Source organism: Schistocerca americana, chromosome 2, assembly GCF_021461395.2.
Source record: "Schistocerca americana isolate TAMUIC-IGC-003095 chromosome 2, iqSchAmer2.1, whole genome shotgun sequence".
In the NCBI taxonomy this organism is placed as follows: domain Eukaryota; kingdom Metazoa; phylum Arthropoda; class Insecta; order Orthoptera; family Acrididae; genus Schistocerca; species Schistocerca americana.
In genome coordinates, this window is record NC_060120.1 from 395,393,975 (window position 1) to 395,412,524 (window position 18,550).

Here is an 18,550-nt window from a genome sequence, read left to right on the forward strand (position 1 = left end):
ATCCATACAGCAAAACTCATCTACAACTTATACGTTACGCACATATTGGTCAACAGATAATAAAGAATTTCAGAAGTCATTTTGATAATGACAGTCATTTCACTAAGAAAGTTCCTTTGCAATAATAATTTTTTTTATCTATGGAGAACAGGAAACGTATGCAAAATGACCATTACCAACAGAAGCCTTCACATAGTTCACATGGTCTTTAGTTCATATAAATAAATACTGCCCTAAGCACAAAAGCACTACTATTCCTACAATCTTACTTCACCTTAGTTGAAGAATTTGTGGAGGTAGATGGGGTAGGGCAACACTGAAAAGCTGTTCCAAGTGCGGTGGTGGGCTAAATGTCAGATGGAATGGGCCACATTTCTGGGCACGATTTTAAGAAGGAATGGTCTTGTTGAAGTACTGTTTAATACATTCAAGACTAAGATAATATTGACTGATAAGAGGGTACTCCTAAGATGTTTCTTTGGAGGCATCAGCAGTACTAGGATCGGATGTGATAGCCAGGAATTCTGCTTCTGAACTAGGCTGATAGGATGCGCCTAATTACACCCAGTGAAGGCCGAGGTGAGAATGGTGTGTGTTGCTGTAAAGGGTCTGCAGCTGAACATATATGTTTGCCTCAAATGCCAGGACTGTATGGAAGGGAATATTTGACATGGAAAGAATGACAACTGTCAGAATTTAAGTACTGTTGTTTGTTAGCAGTTTCAATGTGAACAGAAGTTTTCAGCTGACTCTCAGTGAGGATGAGGTTAACATCAGACAAAAGTGGCATGGGATTTCAAATAGAATCATGTGACATTTAATTGGAAGAATGTATTTAGATATTCTAAAAATTTTAACAGGTCAGCCATGAGACTACACGACAAAGAAGTCAGGAATGTAACTAAACAAAACCACAGACCAAGAGATTATGGAGCCCAGGAAAACCTCTTCCAAGTGAACCATGAAAAGGTTGATACAGGAAAGAGTCATCTTAATTTTCATAGCCATGCCCCTAATCTATTTGTATGTCTGCCTCTCAGAGGTAAAGTACCGGTAGATGTTGGTAAGTATAGAGCTGATTAAGGTAAGCAGGAAGGACATCATAGGTCGAGGTAATGTTCAGCAGCAGATAGACCATGTACATTGGAGATGATGCTATAGGAGGAGATGACATCAATGGTGACAAGAAAGCTGTGCGATGGGGCTGGGATGGTCAAAGATTTCAGACTCTAGGAAATGGTTGATGTCTTTAATATAGAAGGAAGTCTTTGGATTATAGGTTGCAGGTGTTGATCAAGTAAGGCAGAGATAGGCTTGATGGGTATTTCGAAGCCAGAAACTATGGGACAGCCAAGGTGACTGGGTTTGTGGATCTTAGGCAGAAGGTAAAAGTGTGAGGGTGTGTGGTTTCTGTTGGATATGAAGCTCTGTGGACTGAGACGTTAGAACTTGTAATGTCACTGTTTTGTACTCAAATTAAATGTACATCTGTGACACCTTTCCACATACCAAAAAACTCTCTCCATGGAATGCAACTAATGTAATATAAGCTATACTCCATAAAATTCTTTCAAAATAGGCTTCCTTGTTACACGTCAATTTATTAAGATATTAACATTTTTTTTTTTTTTCTTCAGAAATGGTTTTCTGGCTACTGCCAGTATGCATTTCACATAATCTCTACTTTAACAAGTGTCAGTTATTTTTCCATCCATACAGCAAAACTCGTCTACAACTTATACGTTACGCACATATTGGTCAACAGATAATAAAGAATTTCAGAAGTCATTTTGATAATGACAGTCATTTCACTAAGAAAGTTCATTTGGAATAATAATTTTTTTATCTATGGAGAACAGGAAACGTATGCAAAATGACCATTACAAACAGAAGCCTTCATATAGTTCACATGGTCTTTAGTTCATATAAATAAATACTGCCCTAAGCACAAAAGCACTACTATTCCTACAATCTTACTTCACCTTAGTTGAACTTCAAATTATATAGTTTTTACTTCGCTGTATGACACGACTATCCTACGGTAAAAATAGTTATTAGCGTATAAAATAATGAAAAGCCTGATGTTTTCAGTAACCAACATAGCATTTTCGCAAAAGGTTAGAATCAATTTGTTTTTTTGTAGAATACATTCGCAAATAGTAAGGTAATCACAAATGGTTCATTAGCTGAGACGCGCAATGACGAGAAAAAAACGAGAAATGTGGCCTTCCCGACAATCAAGGAAATCACGGACAGTGCTTTAAAGTTTCGACACGGTTTCTCTAGGACGACGGCAGTCTCTTAGGCATTTTCATATCTTGTTTAGTAACTTTCTTCTATGCAATATGGCGAGACCAATAATACCCGGACAAGTATCTGACATCTGTTGTCTTCTAAGGTACTTAATTAAAGGACAGTAATATTCTCACATTAAATTATTCATGCTAGAAACCTTCCAACAAAGGAAGCTGATCAAATGTTAGTGACGCAATTTCTCGCTAACACTAGTCTTGTGTCGCAGAGATGTTTTGAAGACTCTCGGCTTCTCTTTATACAATCTTCAAAAACAAGTGTTCAATATGACAACAAATATACTCACGAGAGAATCTTGTTACATCCAAGCGACATCACGGAGGCGTCTCCTCCTAATTTCTGCTCTTACAGGTTGTTACCACACGGCAAAACACTAAACACACACAACATAATTCACACAAATACACAACATAATTTTGTTGACAGTGCTGGTACATCTACTTTCTAATTGCAACTGTATCGATTTACTTAACATCTTTGACACAAATGTCCACACATCGATATCTACGTTTTATTGAACACATGTTCCACCATCGATTGTGCCAATGTGCTCATTACCTAATATACATTCTTTAATAACGAGAACACAGTGTGAGAAGACGGGTTAGTAAACTGATGCAGTTCTAGCAAACTGTACCAGTAAAATGTAACAGGTTAGTAAAGAGGAGTGTGTTATATACAGGAATCGTGTAATACTATTAACTGCGTGATGTTTTTCAAATGGAAGACAGGTGTTTTGTTTCCCAATGTTCAACCCGTTATCGTTCCAGCGGTCATAAAACCTTCATCACGGCGTTTCTGTTCCCAAAACATACTGACAAGTACTGTGGATGGCTGAAAGCAGTTCCAAGGAAAAATTCGTTGCCTTCGGAGATGTATGTAGTCCGCATCTACACCATACGTACTCTGCGATCCACAGTGAAGTGCGTAGCAGAGAGTATGGGTCCTACACACTTGAGCAATAGCCTAAAATGGGCCGCATGAGTGGTTTGTAAGCAATCTCCTTTGTAGACTGGCTGCATTTCACCAGTATTCTACCAGGGGTCTGCAGCTGAACATGTTTTACCCAGGACTGATCCTACGTGATCATTCCATTTCGTATCTGTACAAAGTGTTACATCCAGGTACTTGTATGAGTTCGCGATCCCAGCTATGACTTACTGACATTGCAGTCAAAGAATCTACGTCTTTTCGTTTTGTGAAGTGTACAATTTTACATTAGCGAACATTTTAAGCAAGTTTACAAACGACCATTTCGAAATCTTAAGATCTCACCAAATATTTATGCAGCTTCTTTCAGGCAGTACTTCGTCACAGACAACTGTACCATCCGCAAAAAGTCTGAGATTACTATTAATATTGCCCGTATAGGTCCCAATATACTTCCCTGGCCCACAACCGAAGTTACTTCTGCATCTCATGATGACTGTCCATCCGAGATAAACATGCTGCGTCCTCCCTGCCAAACAATCCTGAAACCAGTCAAAAATTTCGCTTCATACCCCACATGGTCGTATTTTAACAATAAGCATGGGTGTCATACACTTTTAGGAAATCAAAAATGCTTCGCCTATCTGACTGCCTTGATCCAAAGCTTTCAATACGTCAAGTGAGAAAAGTGGGATTTGGGTTTCGCATGATCGATGTTTTCGGAATCCACGCTGTTCGAGATACCTCATTACGTTTGAGCACAGTCTAATATAACAGTCGCGACACTCACTGCTGTAAAAGTTGTTGCCGTTTGACAGATGGAGCGACACTAGCGCTCCAAGCGGTAGGTAAGGTGAACGTCAGTCGCGTCGTAAGCATAATGTTTGTTTACATCCATTTCCTACGTAATTTCCGCATTATTTGAGTTATTTTCTTGCCTCCAAGGGTTTGTGTGGTATCAGAAGGCATATATGTTTCTAAAAATGATTCTAAAATAAGCGCCAGCACGGACAAAAATCATGAATAGAGTGGCAAGCTACAACACATTCGTGAAGAAACACTTGTGACATTGGACAGAATTGCAGCTTACCACGTTCATATCAAAAGAATATAAACACACAGATTCACATGTCAGAAGCACAGACATGTACCTCTACTTGCAAAAACGATCGACAGCTCGTTTATCGTTCTGTAGGCCTACTGCGTTTGTTTGTCATTTTCGCCTGTTGCCACAAGTACGACCTTCATCTTTTTATTATTCTAAGTGGGACAAGCAACTGCCAAATAGTGGGAAGAATATGCTGAAAACACTATAATGAGCTGATTACACTACATTTCACAAAAAACCAAATATTTGTATAATTTTCAAACAATCTGTCAGTGAAGAAGGTGCTGACAAAATAATGTCATCACACGAAAGAAGCAAGGGAAATTAAGTGACTAACAACAGAAGTGAACGAAATACATACCAAAGAAATCAGCAGCCCAAATGAGCCAACTTCTTCAGTTTCTTATTTGCTTTCTTGTTGTTAGAAACTACGTCTTGATTCCAATATTTCAGCCTGTAAACGAGTCTCACTTTAACAAATAACTTGATTAACAGCAGCTTAGTTTCTTCACAACATCCAGGAGGAAAACTTGGGACAGCCATCAACAAGTTCACATATAATTCACCACAGTTTTTCTTGTGAGAATGTTCATCAAAAACTGAAGCCATCTGATTTTCACAATCCCTAAAAAATAAACAAATATTTTCACTGCAAATAACCAAGCTTCCATTATCAGAAAAATGTTGCACCTTTTGCTTTAAAAGATGGAATATATTGTCACTTATCCCACATTTTATTTGTATGCCTTCCACATACCTTTGTAGTGTACGCACTGATGGAAGCATAAAACATTCTGATAAAAACCTGTATGCCTGAGTGCTGTAATATAGTAAATTTAGAGCAAACAGCTTATTTTCGTCTTTCCATCTTGCAGCACGTTTCTCTTTCAATGGCATGCTAATCTGGCTTAACAACAAGTCAAGGGCATCTTTTTTTAAATATCGGGATCCTATAGTCTTTAACATTCGTTTGTCCTTGTTCACTTGCTCCTTCTGATACAATTTCTGTCGCTGTCTGTAGGCACTTTCCTTGTCCCGTAATAGTTTCGCTCGAAGTCTAGCGATTTGCACATTCTGACACTTCACACGCTTTTGCAAGACACGAACAGCTGCACTTAATCTAACCACTTCATCGTCAAAGCAGGTCTGTGTTGACGATTCACACGAATCTGGCACTGATACATGGTGAGCTGAACCAGCTGCTTCTGTGTCATAGGACTGTTTTACTGCTTTAGATTGACTGTCGAATCTTTGTGGCAGTTTCCTCTTCATCGTCAGCTGAGGTGGCTTATTTGGAATGTCAAACAGGGTGGGTACTGCATTCCACACGAGTTTGTTGTTGTCTGCGTTCATGAACTGGTTTTGTTCGAAATGTAGCGAACAAAACCTAATATTACTATACAGGTACACTGGGTCTTTCTTCATGAGGTCTTCTCGCCTGCTATTAACAAGCCATTTTCTGCTCCTAAAACGAAACATTCATCATTTATACACATATAGTTTGCAAGTGAATCCTGACGATACAGTTTAGTAACATGATGGTTATACCTCTCAGGATCCTTAGGAAACCTAAAAAAAGACAGCTTTGGTGTCTTCTTTCTGTTGTTGGTGCAATTTATTGCGCTACAAACGCTCCCGCCAGTAAAAGCCATTGTAAAAATCAAAATAAACAACCACTATTCTCCTTCACGATCGCGCCGAACTCACAGTGTAACCTACCAGCCGCTTGGGGCGCTGCTGGCGCTGTAGGCAACAAAATCGAGGCGAAGTGTCGCGACTGTTATATTAGACTGTGGTTTGAGCTCAAAAATCAAAATATGTTCTAAGATTATATAGCATATCGATATCAAGAACATTGGACGGCAGGTTTGTATGTCGCTTCTACTACCCTTCTTGTAAAGACAAGTGACCTGCACTTTTTTCCAAATACTGGGCACTTTTTTTCTTTTTTTTAAGTGTCTACGATAGATTATAGTCAGAAGAGGGACTATGGTGGCTGCAAATTCATTGTACAATCTGACATGGATTCCATCGATTTCTGGATATTTGTTCGATCTTACCAATGTCACTTGCTTCTCAACACCACTGACACTAACATTTATCGCGCTCATCTTTTCAGTGGTGCAAACATTAAACGGGGGCTATTCTCCTGTGTTTTCCTTTGTAAAGAAACATTTGAAAACAGAGTTTAGCGTTTCAGCTTTTGCTCTGCTACCCTCATTTCCAGTTCTTGTCTCATTTTGAGTGACTGGACACATAAGTTTGGTGCCACTAACAGCCTTTACATATGACCAGAATTTCTTTGGTTTTGTGAAAGGTCTTTAGAAAATGTTCCACTATAGTTGTCATCAAAGACTTCATGCATCGCTTTCGTGACAGCCAAAAGCGTTTCATTCATCGTCTTTCTATCAATAGTCCTATGTTTTGTCTTCTACTTACTATGCAGAAGCCTTTGTTTCTTTAGAACTTTATTTACACCGACTGTATACCATGGAGGGTCCCTTCCATTATGAACTGTTCTACTGGATACATATCTAGTCAGTGAATGATGGACTATTCATTAACTCTTGAGCCATAGGTCCTCTACATGCTCTTGCCCTGTGCTAAAAGTTTCAAGTTTCTCACTGAGATATGACACTACTGCTTTTTTTATCTAGTTTACTGAACATATACATCTTCCTACATATTTCAGTTGTCCTCTGTACTTCGCTAATCATTGTTGCTACTATTGCATCATGCTCACTGATACCAATTCCAGTGCGACATCTTCAAAGAGATCAGGTCGTTTTGTTGCCATTGGATCTACCTCATCTGGGTAGCTTTCAGAGAAGGCATTATTAATGTTTCACAAGATGTCTTGACACACCCTCCCCTAAAAAAAGTGTAATTTTTTTCAATTAATTTTTGGATGATTAAAGTCATCACTGATGATTACAATATGACTACGGAACTTACATTTCAGCGGACTGAGGTTTTCTCTAAAGTTTTCAGTTCCATCTGGAGGTGAGGCTAGTAGTCAATAGAAGGAGCCAGTTAGCATTTTATGCCCACCCCTGAGACTGAGTCTTGCTCATACAATCTCACATACAGCTTCAGTTTCTTTCTAGATGGATTTGCCCATACAATCTCACATACAGCTTCCATTTCTATCTAAGTGTATTTAAGTTTCTTGCCCTCTGTGACCACCTCCATTTCCTATTAGCTTATGCTTTCCACATATACTTAAATTTTCCCGAAAAATCTCACTGCTCTCATTTTTAGGTTTCAGCCAGCTTTCTGTTCCTAATATTACCGCAAAACAGGGTAATACCGATCATTATTGGTTGTTTTTTAATGATATTTCCTATGCCGTTAAAATCATATTTATGTAATTATATATTTCAGATGTGTGACCCTTTCTAGTCTGATTCGTAATAATAGAAAATCGAAACAAGCGAATATATATAGCTGATTGGTGTTACCCCATGGTGTGTGGTAATTACTATCAAGAGTTTATTTTGCTTGATTATCGGCTTTACACCTTTTTCATGGATTACAACGATCAAAATTTACATTTAAAAAAAAGGACAAACACTACTGTTGTGGGTGAACTTAGCATTTAATTTTATCGCAAGAGCACAACACTTTTAGGAATAGTGATCTTCTTCCTTTAATATATAAAAGATGACTCATAGCAACAACAAAAACTTCCTAGAGTAAAAGGGTGGAAAATAAAAGAAACTCTTAGGAGCAAAGAAATTCACAACACAGAACCTAGGAAACACAGTTCTGATTTATTTACTTTAACACTCCCCCCCCCCCTCCAAATCAAACTGTGGTGCACTGAACAGCTCTTAAATAAAAAATTCGAAGTACAAACCCATTAGTTACGAAGTCCTGTCTTGGTACACATTGCTTTAAATTTGTTTGATTTTAAAGGCTTTATAGACATGTTACCAAGTTGATTTTCAGAAAATACGTATCTACATCGTTATCCCCATTTTGACAGAGTTCCTGCACAAAATAATACTGTACTTCGATGTGCTTAGAGCGTTGGTGGAACTCTGCGTTTTTCAATAATTTAATGGCACTTGCATTGTCAATGGACAATATGGGCGTGTTTCTTTTTCCACTGATCTCCAACAGCATGAGCCATACTAACTCCTTGGCTCCTTCACTTGTAGCAACGAACTCCGCTTCAGTGGTGGATAGTGCAATTGATTTCTGCAGTTGAGATGTCCACTATACATCCGTATCACCAATAATTGAAACAAAACCATTTGTTGATCGTCTTGTTTTAGTGTTGCGAGCAAAGTCAGCATCAGCACAGGCGCAAAGTTTACCGCCAGATGAAGTACAGAAGAGACCTAAGTCTGAAGTACCATGAAGATATCTGAAAATAAGTTTTACGGCGTTCCAATCAGTAGAAGTGGGTTTAATCATAGATCGAGCAACTTTTGAAACAGCAGAAGCAAAATCTGGACGAGTAGAGTATGCCAGGTACATTAATGATCGCACAGCCGAACAATCATGCCAGGTACATTAATAATCCCACAGCCGAACAACAAGGAATGTTGTTGTCAAGGGTATTGCCATATTCAATGTCTAATTGTTCATAATCACTTGGAGTTTTTAATGGTTTTGAATTAACTATGTTAAAACGATGTAAAATCTTCTCTGCCTATGCTCGCTGTGAAATAAACAAGCCAGACTCGCGTTGCTCTATTGGCATACCTGAAAATGAGTCTAATGATCCCACTGTTATTTTGAATTCATACTTGAACATATTGAAAACGAATTCACAGCACTTTCAGTTGTTCCTGCGATAAGGCCATTATCGACATAAATAGCAATCAGCAGTTTTTCTGTTTTGCTTTGTCGAATGTAAATTCGAGGATCTGCTGTCAAACTAATAAAGCCATTTTTTGTCATGAATGAATGAAACTTATTATTCCAGCAATGAGGTGATTGCTTAAGTCCATACAATGATCTCTCGAGGCGCACAACACGACCCTACTCATCATCGAAAACTTGTGGTTGAACCATGTATATTCCTGTATCCAAGTCACCATATAAAAATGCAGTTCTAACGTCGAATTGATCAAGTTTCAAATTTTCCTGTGCTGCAATCGCTATAATGGCACGAATAGCGTCACAACGAGCAAGTGGACGAAACGTTTCATCATAATCAAGTCTGGCACGTTGAAACATATCGCACACAACCAAGAGAGCACGGTATCGATCAATCGATCCATCAGGTTTATATTTAATAGGAAGTACTCAGCGATTGTTGTACAGAGTTTCAGGGAGAGCACAAGGGAACAATTGACAGGAATGCGGGGAAGAAATACAGTAGAAGAAGAATGAGTAGCTTTGAGGAATGAAATAGTGAAGGCAGCAGATGATCAAGTAGGTAAAAAGACGAGGACTATTAGAAATCCTTGGGTAACAGAAGGGATACTCAATGTAATTGATGAAAGGAGAAAATACAAAAATGCAGTAAGTGAAGCAGGCAAAAAGGAATAAAAACGTCTCAAAAATGAGATCGAGAGGAAGCGCCAAATGGCTAAGCAGGGATGGCTAGAGGACAAATGTAAGGATGTAGAGGCTTATCTCACACGGGGTAAGAAAGATACTGCCTACAGGAAAATTAAAGAGACCTTTGGAGGAAAGAGAACCACTTGCATGAATATCAAGAGCTCAGATGGAAACCCATTTCTAAGCAAAGAAGGGAAAGCAGAAACGTGGAAGGAGTATATAGAGGGTCTATACAGGGGCGATGTTCTTGAGGACAATATTATGGAAATGGAAGAGGTTGTAGATGCAAATGAAATGGGAGATATGATACTGTATGAAGAGTTTGACAGAGCACTAGAAGACCTAAGTCGAAACAAGGCCCCGGGAGTAGGCAACATTCCATTAGAACTACTGACAGCCTTGGGAGAGCCAGTCCTGACAAAACTCTACCATCTGGTGAGCAAGATGTATGAAACAGGCGAAATTCCCTCAGACTTCAAGAAGAATATAATAATTCCAATCCCAAAGAAAGCGGGTGTTGACAGGTGTGAAAATTACCAAACTATCAGTTTAATAAGTCACAGCTGCAAAAAACTAACAGGAATTCTTTGCAGACGAATGAAAAAACTGGTAGAAGCCGAACTTGGGGAAGATGAGTTTGTATTCCGTAGAAATATTTGAAAACGTGAGGCAATACTGACCCTACGACTTATCTTAGAAGAAAGATTAAGGAAAGGCAAACCTACCATTATAGCATTTGTAGACTTAGAGAAAGCTTTTGACAATGTTGAGTGGAATACTCTCTTTCAAATTCTGAAGGTGGGAGGGGTAAAATACAGGGAGCGAAAGGCTATTTACAATTTGTACAGAAGCCAGAGGGCAGTTATAAAAGTCGAGGGACATGAAAGGGAAGCAGTGGTTGTGAAGGGAATGAGACAGGGTTGTAGCTTATCCCCAATGTTATTCAATCTGTATATTGAGCAAGCAGTAAAGGACACAAAAGAAAAATTCGGAGTAGGTATTAAAATCCAGAAGAAATAAAAACTTTGAGGTTCGCCGATGACATTGTAATTCTGTCAGAGACAGCAAAGGACTTGGAAGAGCAGTTGAACGGAATGGACAGTGTCTTGCAAGAAGGGTATAAGATGAATATCAACAAAAGCAAAACAAGGATAATGGAATGCAGTTGAATTAAGTCGGGTGATGCTGAGGGAAATAGATTAGGAAATGAGACACTTAAAGTAGTAAAGGAGTTTTGCTATTTGGGGAGCAAAATAAGTGATGATGGTCGAAGTAGAGAGGATATAAAATGTAGACTGGCAATGGCAAGGAAAGAAGAAGAGAAATTTGTTAACATCGAGTGTAGATATAAGTGTAAGGAAGTCGTTTCTGAAAGTATTTGTATGGAGTGTAGCCATGTCTGGAAGTGAAACATGGACGACAAATAGTTTGGACAAGAAGAGAATAGAAGCTTTTGAGATGTGGTGCTACAGAAGAATGCTGAAGATTAGATGAGTAGATCACATAACTAATGAGGAAGTATCGAATAGAATTGGGGAGAACAGGAGTTTGTGGCACAACTTGACTAGAAGAAGGGATCGGTTTGTAGTACATGTTCTGAGGCATCAAGGGATCACCAATTTAGTATTGGAGGGCAGTGTGGAGGGTAAAAATCGTAGGGGGGGGGGGGACCAATAGAAGAATACACTAAGCATATTCAGAAGGATGTAGGTTGCAGTAGGTACTGGGAGATGAAGAAGCTTGCACATGATAGAGTAGCATGGAGAGCGGCATCAAACCAGTATCAGGACTGAAGAACACAACAACAATATCCATCGATTATCGATAAAAAGTTTACTTTAGGCAGTTCGACCAAGTCCCAGGTATCATTTCCTTTAAATGAAACCGAACGAAATTTCTTTGGCGAATCAACATAGCTTTTTGATATAAAATTCGTAGATAGTTAAAACTGTTAAACACTTTGCCAGTCCACAATTCGAAAGGCGTTGTACCTTCAACACATGACTCCCCAGTACGATTGAGTAGAAAAACTGCTGTGCCACATGAATGAGCCCAAAATGATTTAGGTAGCTTGCTAGGCGTTAACACTGAGCTAGCTAATTTAGCTATATGTTGATTAGCTTGTTCAGCAACACCATTTTGCTCAGGAGTGTCTGGACACGTAAGGCGAAACTCAATACCATGGTCTCGTAGCACAGCAGCTACGATGTTACAATTAAACTCTCGTCCATCGTCAGACCGAAATACTTTTACCTTATGACCAACAGCATCACATTGCTTCAAAAATGTTTTCAAATTGTTAGCCACTTCAGATTTATTTCGCATGAGATCTATCTGTACGAAATGAGAATAATCATCTTTGAAAATCACGCAGTAATGAAAACGATTTGTAGAGTCAACAGACATGGGTCCATTAACGTCTGCGTTGAGCAACTCACCAATTTGTGGATGACCTCTGCGATGCCTAAATGGTTGACATTGGAATTTTCCAAGAACACATCCATCACAAAACGATGTAGTATCAGGGCACTTAACTGATATACCGAAACGAGAGAGCATATCTCGTACATGACGTTTATCTTGATGACCGAGTCGCTCATGCCAATATTGTAGTTGTTCTTCTGAAGTTGCTAAGTTAATCATTACTTGTAAATCCGGAGGACAAACTCGCATGTTCATAATGCATACTGAACCATCTAGTCCTCCTGTTGCGACTGTTTCACTATGTCGCCGAATGATGACACCTTTGTCATTATAAGGAAGTTCTGGTTTTACGTTAAATCAGTAAGTGGATCGAAACAGCATATACAGACACTCTGGCGTGATAATGGCATTGAAACAGAGGATGACACGCGTAAAGCTGAAATACTAAACACCTTTTTCCAAAGCTGTTTCACAGAGGAAGACCGCACTGCAGTTCCTTCTCGAAATCCTCGCACGAACGAAAAACTGGCTGACATCGAAATAAGTGTCCAAGGAATAGAAAAGCAGCTGAAATCACTCAACAGAGGAAAGTCCACTGGACCTGACGGGATACCAATTCGATTCTACATAGAGTACGCGAAAGAACTTGCCCCCCTTCTAACAGCCGTCTACTGCAAATCTCTAGAGGAACAGAAGGTTCCAAATGATTGGAAAAGAGCACAGGTAGTTCCAGTTTTCAGGAAGGGTCGTCGAGTAGATGCGCAAAACTATAGGCCTATACCTCTGACATCGATCTGTTCTAGAATTTTAGAACACGTTTTTTGCTCGCGTATCATGTCATTTCTGGAAACCCAGAACCTACTCTGTAGGAATCAACATGGATTGCGGAAACAGTGATCGTGTGAGACCAAACTTGCTTTATTTGTTCATGAGACCCAGAAAATATTAGATACAGGCTCCCAGGTAGATTTCATTTTCCTTGACTTCCGGAAGGCGTTCGATACAGTTCCGTACTGTCACCTGATAAACAAAGTAAGAGTCTACGGAATATCAGACCTGCTGTGTGGCTGGATTGAAGAGTTTTTAGCAAACAGAACATAGCATGATGTTCTCAATGGAGTTACATCTACAGACGTTAAAGTAACCTCTGGCATGCCACATGGGAGTGTTATGGGACCATTGCATTTCACAATATATATAAATAACCTAGTAGATGGTGTCGGAAGTTCCATGCGGCGTTTCGCGGATGATGAGGTAGTATACAGAGAAGTTGCAGCATTAGGAAATTGCATCGGAATGCAGGAAAATCTGCAGTGGATAGGCACTTGGTGCAGGGAGCGGCAACTGACCCTTAACATAGACAAATGTAATGTATTGCGAATACATAGAAAGAAGGATCCTTTATTGTATGATTATATGATAGCAGAACAAACACTGGTAGCAGTTACTTCTGTAAAATATCTGGGAGTATACGTAAGGATACGTAAGGAACGATTTGAAATGGAATGATCATATGAAATTAATTGTTGGTAAGGTGGGTGCCAGGTTGAGATTGATTGGGAGAGTCTTTAGAAAACGTAGTCCATCAACAAAGGAGATGGCTTACAAAACACTCGTTCGACCTATACTTGAGTATTCCTCATCAGGGTGGGATCCATACTAGGTCGGGTTGACAGAGGAGACAGAGAAGATCCAAAGAAGAGCGGCGCATTTCGTCACAGGGTCATTTGGTAAGCGTGATAGCGTTACAGAGATGTTTAGCAAACTCAAGTGGCAGACTCTGCAAGAGAAGCGCTTTGCATCGCGGTGTAGCTTGCTGTCCAGGTTTCGAGAGGGTGCGTTTCTGGACGAGGAATCGAATATATTGCTTCCTCCTACTTACACCTCCCGAGGAGATCACGAATGTAAAATTAGAGAGATTCGAGCGCGCACGGAGGCTTTCCGGCAGTCGTTCTTCCCGCGAACCATACGCGACTGGAACAGGAAAGGGAGGTAATGACAGTGGCACGTAAAGTGCCCTCCGCCACACACCGTTTGGTGGCTTGCGGAGTATAAATGTAGATGTAGATGTAGGTATCCACGTTGTGTAGCTTGATGGACATAGTAAAGCTGGTATCTGCTATCAGGTACATACCAGACATTTTCAAGCAAAGCAGGTGTCCACCTTTTGTTAATGAATATTTCAATATGAATACTGCCAGTCCCATGTGCAAAAATAACTTCTTTTCCAGCTGTCTGTACACATTGCGGAATCGAAAACTTTTCAAATGCAGTGAAATGCCGCTTACTTGGTGAAATATGATGTTTTATGCCAGAGTCCGAAATCCAAAAATCCTCACTATCAAAATTACCATGAGACAACAAGCTAGTGGCTAGAATGTATTTGGTTTGTTGCTCACTTTTAAACTGGAAATCGAATTATTATTGTTGTTAGCTGTCGCTTTTGTTTCTTTTGCGGCCATGCGCTTTCGGCAGTTTGCGATAATATGTCCAGCTTTCTTGCAATACAGACACGTACGACTTTCTTTCTTCTTTGACTTACTCACCTCTGTTGCAAAGTTCTTCTCTTTTTGATGTTGGTCATTCGATTTTGATTTCAATTCGATTCGATTTTGATTGCCTGTGTAGCTAGCGCATTGTCAATCGAATGCAAATTCTCAATAAGAAGCTGTGTCGCCTGCTCAGGTTCAGGAATACGATACTACGTCGACCACTCCAACTGATATTCGGGTCCTAATGTTTTGAAAATATGATGGTGGAGCAGCGAAAGCGGCAAAGTTGCATTTGGATTAACACTGCACAAGTCATGTAAAATGTTCGCAAGTAGCGTCGTGTGTTTTTTTATAGACGTGACGTCATCTTTTGACGATTCCTAGACAGAACCGAAAAACGTATATAGTCGCTGCAGCGAAGATTGTTCATATTCTGACGTAAGGGTATCCCAAATTTCTTTTGCGTCAGACTTCTTTCTTACATGAATAGCGGATTCCTCATCAAAAGCCGTTCCAATGATAAGAGCTGCCCGAGCATTGTCCCGTTGGCAGCGCTGATATGCGTCGTATGGTTCTTCTCCTTCCGATAATGATGGACAAAATTGGTTCAAATGGTTCTGAGCACTATGGGACTCAACTTCTGAGGTCATTAGTCCCCTAGAACTAACCTAAGTACATCACAAACATCCATGCCCGAGGCATGATTCGAACCTGCGACCGTAGCGGTCGTGCGGTTCCAGACTGCTGCGCCTTTAACCGCACGGCCACTTCGGCCGGCAATAATGGACACTAACGTGTACCATCTAGAATCGAATAAAGAGAAAGTTCCATTAAACAAAGTTGAATCTGTTATTTCCATTTTTCTCACTGATTTTCTCTTGACAGTTTGCGAATGTTTGTACGACTAATATCATCACTCAACTGAAGCGCTGTGTCCTCCATTCCAAAAATTTTGCAGTCTCACGAATATCCTAGGAAATGAAAAACATTCTTGCGAACGAATACCATAATTCACAGAACCTGAAGCGTTCGAACATGAGCCCATAACCTGTTGTTATGAGCTATAATTTTATAGCAAGAACATAACACTTTTAGGAATAGTGATCTTCTTCCTTTAACATCTAAAAGATGACTGATAGCAACAACAAAAACTTCCTAGAGTAAAAGCATGGAAATTAAAGGAAACTCTTTGGAGCAAAGAAATTCTCAACACAGAACCAGGCACCACCATAGGGGAGGAGAGGAAACAAAGTTGTGATTTGTTTTACTTTAATAACTACTGTAGTTACAAAATAAAAAAAACAGGCCTACTCATTTAAGTAAATCAATAAGAAAAAAATAAAAAATTACAACACACAACTCGATAGTCAGATATAAACACTTGTTTCATTACAATCAGCACACTTCGTAGTGCTAACATCAATGTCAGAGAAAATAAAATTCCCTCGTTTGCAAGATATTGGCTCCATCTCTGTAACGATTTGCTCCTCTCCTATGTCGAATGTGTCTGCAACATCAGGGAATATAAAATTGTTGTGGCTCCAGTGTTCCTTTTTCCCATAAATTAACTTCATAGAGTTCTGAACTTGTCTTCCTTATTATCTGTCCAATGAAATGTCGAATTCTTTTCTTTTCTGGTAATGCGACAAGAACAATAGCTCCATTCAATAACTGCTGTTACTTTCTTGTTTTGACTGATGTGGTATCTTTGAGGGAGAAGTGACATGATTGTAGCAGTTCGGAGCCCAAGTTATTGTTTCAAGCATATTCTCATCTTTTCGTGGCTCTGCACTTTCCTCACTATCCTCGTGACACCAGTGACCATATCTGTAGCCACAATGCCTTTCCTGGGAGATACAGTCAGGCATTTTGCACAGTGACAGGTGTGTTTGTATTTGGATCACCAACTCAGGCTTGCTGGAGATGTTCTCCAAAGTATGCAGTCCAGGAGCATTTGTCACTGCTAACTTCATTTTAATTTTGTGCAGTATGACGCATCACTTCTTTAGGACAGAAAGGTGCAATACCAGTCTTTTTTTAAGTACTGGTACTATTTTGGCGCAGAATTCATACCTGTTTTCATCAACGTTTTTTCAACAGTTTAGGAAATACTGACTTCTGCCTCACTCCTCTGCTGGAATTCTTCCACTCATCTAACATGCATTGCCAAGATGGCCTTAAGGGGAGAAAGACTGCCACTCCAAGAGACTGACAAAAATGGTTCACATTTGGAGGCAGGAAGATAAATCTAATGTCATATTCCTCACATAGCTTGAGGACACTTACCAAGAGCTGAGTGGATAAGTTATCCTCGATTATAATCTTGGGTCCTTGCAGTTTCTTGGCTAAGGGTAACCAAATTTTCGTGAATCATGATTCAAACATGTGAAGATCGAACCACCCACTCACATTACTGTAGTGATATGTATTGTAACATTGGTGTGCTTCTGACAGTGTTCTAGAATCTAAATGAGCCTTACTACGCACTGCTTCCTGTTGTAAATCAAAGCACTATTTGTAATAAGCTTTTCTATGATATCGAAAGACTCTGGAAACACGTCCACTAACATTTCGAATGCATGTATTGACTTCTCGTAGCGATTTCAATATACTTACAGTTTCTTCGTCAGTGTAGTTTACATCAACCCCTTCAATCAGTGCTGTGAATGTCAGAGTTTGGCATGGAGGCTGTGGTTGTTTTGGAAGGTTTATGAGTGGTGTTATAGCTGCATTTGCCCAGAAAGTGGCGTTAGGTCTGAGTAGAGATGAGAGGGACAGTGGGGTGGTAGTTTTTTATGATGGAAACAAAACAAAAATTTGGAGTAGGAATTAAAATCCATGGAGAAAAAATAAAGACTTTGAGGTTTGCTGATGACTTTGTAATTTTGTCAGAGACAGCAAAGGACTTAGAAGAGCAGCTGACCAGAATGGACAGTGTCTTGAAAGGAGGATATAAAATGAACATCAACAAAAGCAAAACAAAGGTAATGGAGTGCATATTAGGTGATTATGAGGGTATTAGATCAGGAAATGAGACACGTAAAGTAGTAAATGAGATTTGCTTTTTGGGGAGCAAAATCACTGATGATCGTTGAAGTAGAGAAGATATAAAATGTAGACTGGCTATGGCAAGGAAAACGTTTCTAACGAAGAGAAATTTGTTAACATCAAGTATAGATTTAAATGTCAGGAACCCTTTTCTGAAAGTATTTGAATGGGATGATTGTATGGAAGTGAAACATGGATAATAAACAGTTTAGGCAAGAAGATACTAGAAGCTTTCGAAATGTGGTGCTGCAGAAGAATGCTGAAGATTAGACGGGTAGACCATGTAATTAACGAGGAAGTAATGAACAGAACTGGAGAGAAGAGGAATTTTTGGCACAATTTGACTAGAAGAAGGGATCGGTTCGTGGGACACATTCTGAGCCATCAAGGGATCACCAATTTAGTACTGGAAGGAAGCGTGGAGGGTACAAATCGTAGAGGGAGACCAAGAGATGAATACACTAAGCAGATTCAGGATGTAGGTTGCAGTAGGTACTGGGAGATGAAGAAGCTTGCACAGGATAGAGTACCATGGAGAGCTGCATCAAACCAGTCTCAGGACTGAAGACCACAACAACAGTAGAATTTCTCTCCAGGGGATGAGTTGCTGGATTGGCAATGTTGGATGTGACTGCCTGGTGACCAGGAATTTAGGTATCAGGGTTCGCAACTGCTTAATAAGAAGGAAAAGGATGGCATGGAATTTTGAGGGTCACAT

At 39.6% G+C, this 18,550-nt stretch overlaps 1 protein-coding gene across 1 annotated transcript in view; it reads right to left on the bottom strand.

The window, feature by feature from the left end:
- Positions 1–2,772, bottom strand: part of LOC124593712 — a 163,640-nt gene extending 160,868 nt beyond the window's left edge. The window contains exon 1 of the mRNA XM_047132020.1: positions 2,600–2,772. Within this exon, the coding sequence (XP_046987976.1) occupies positions 2,600–2,628 (29 nt within the window). The 5' untranslated portion in view covers positions 2,629–2,772. The remainder of the gene's footprint in view (positions 1–2,599) is intronic.
- Positions 2,773–18,550: the final 15,778 nt, after the last annotated feature.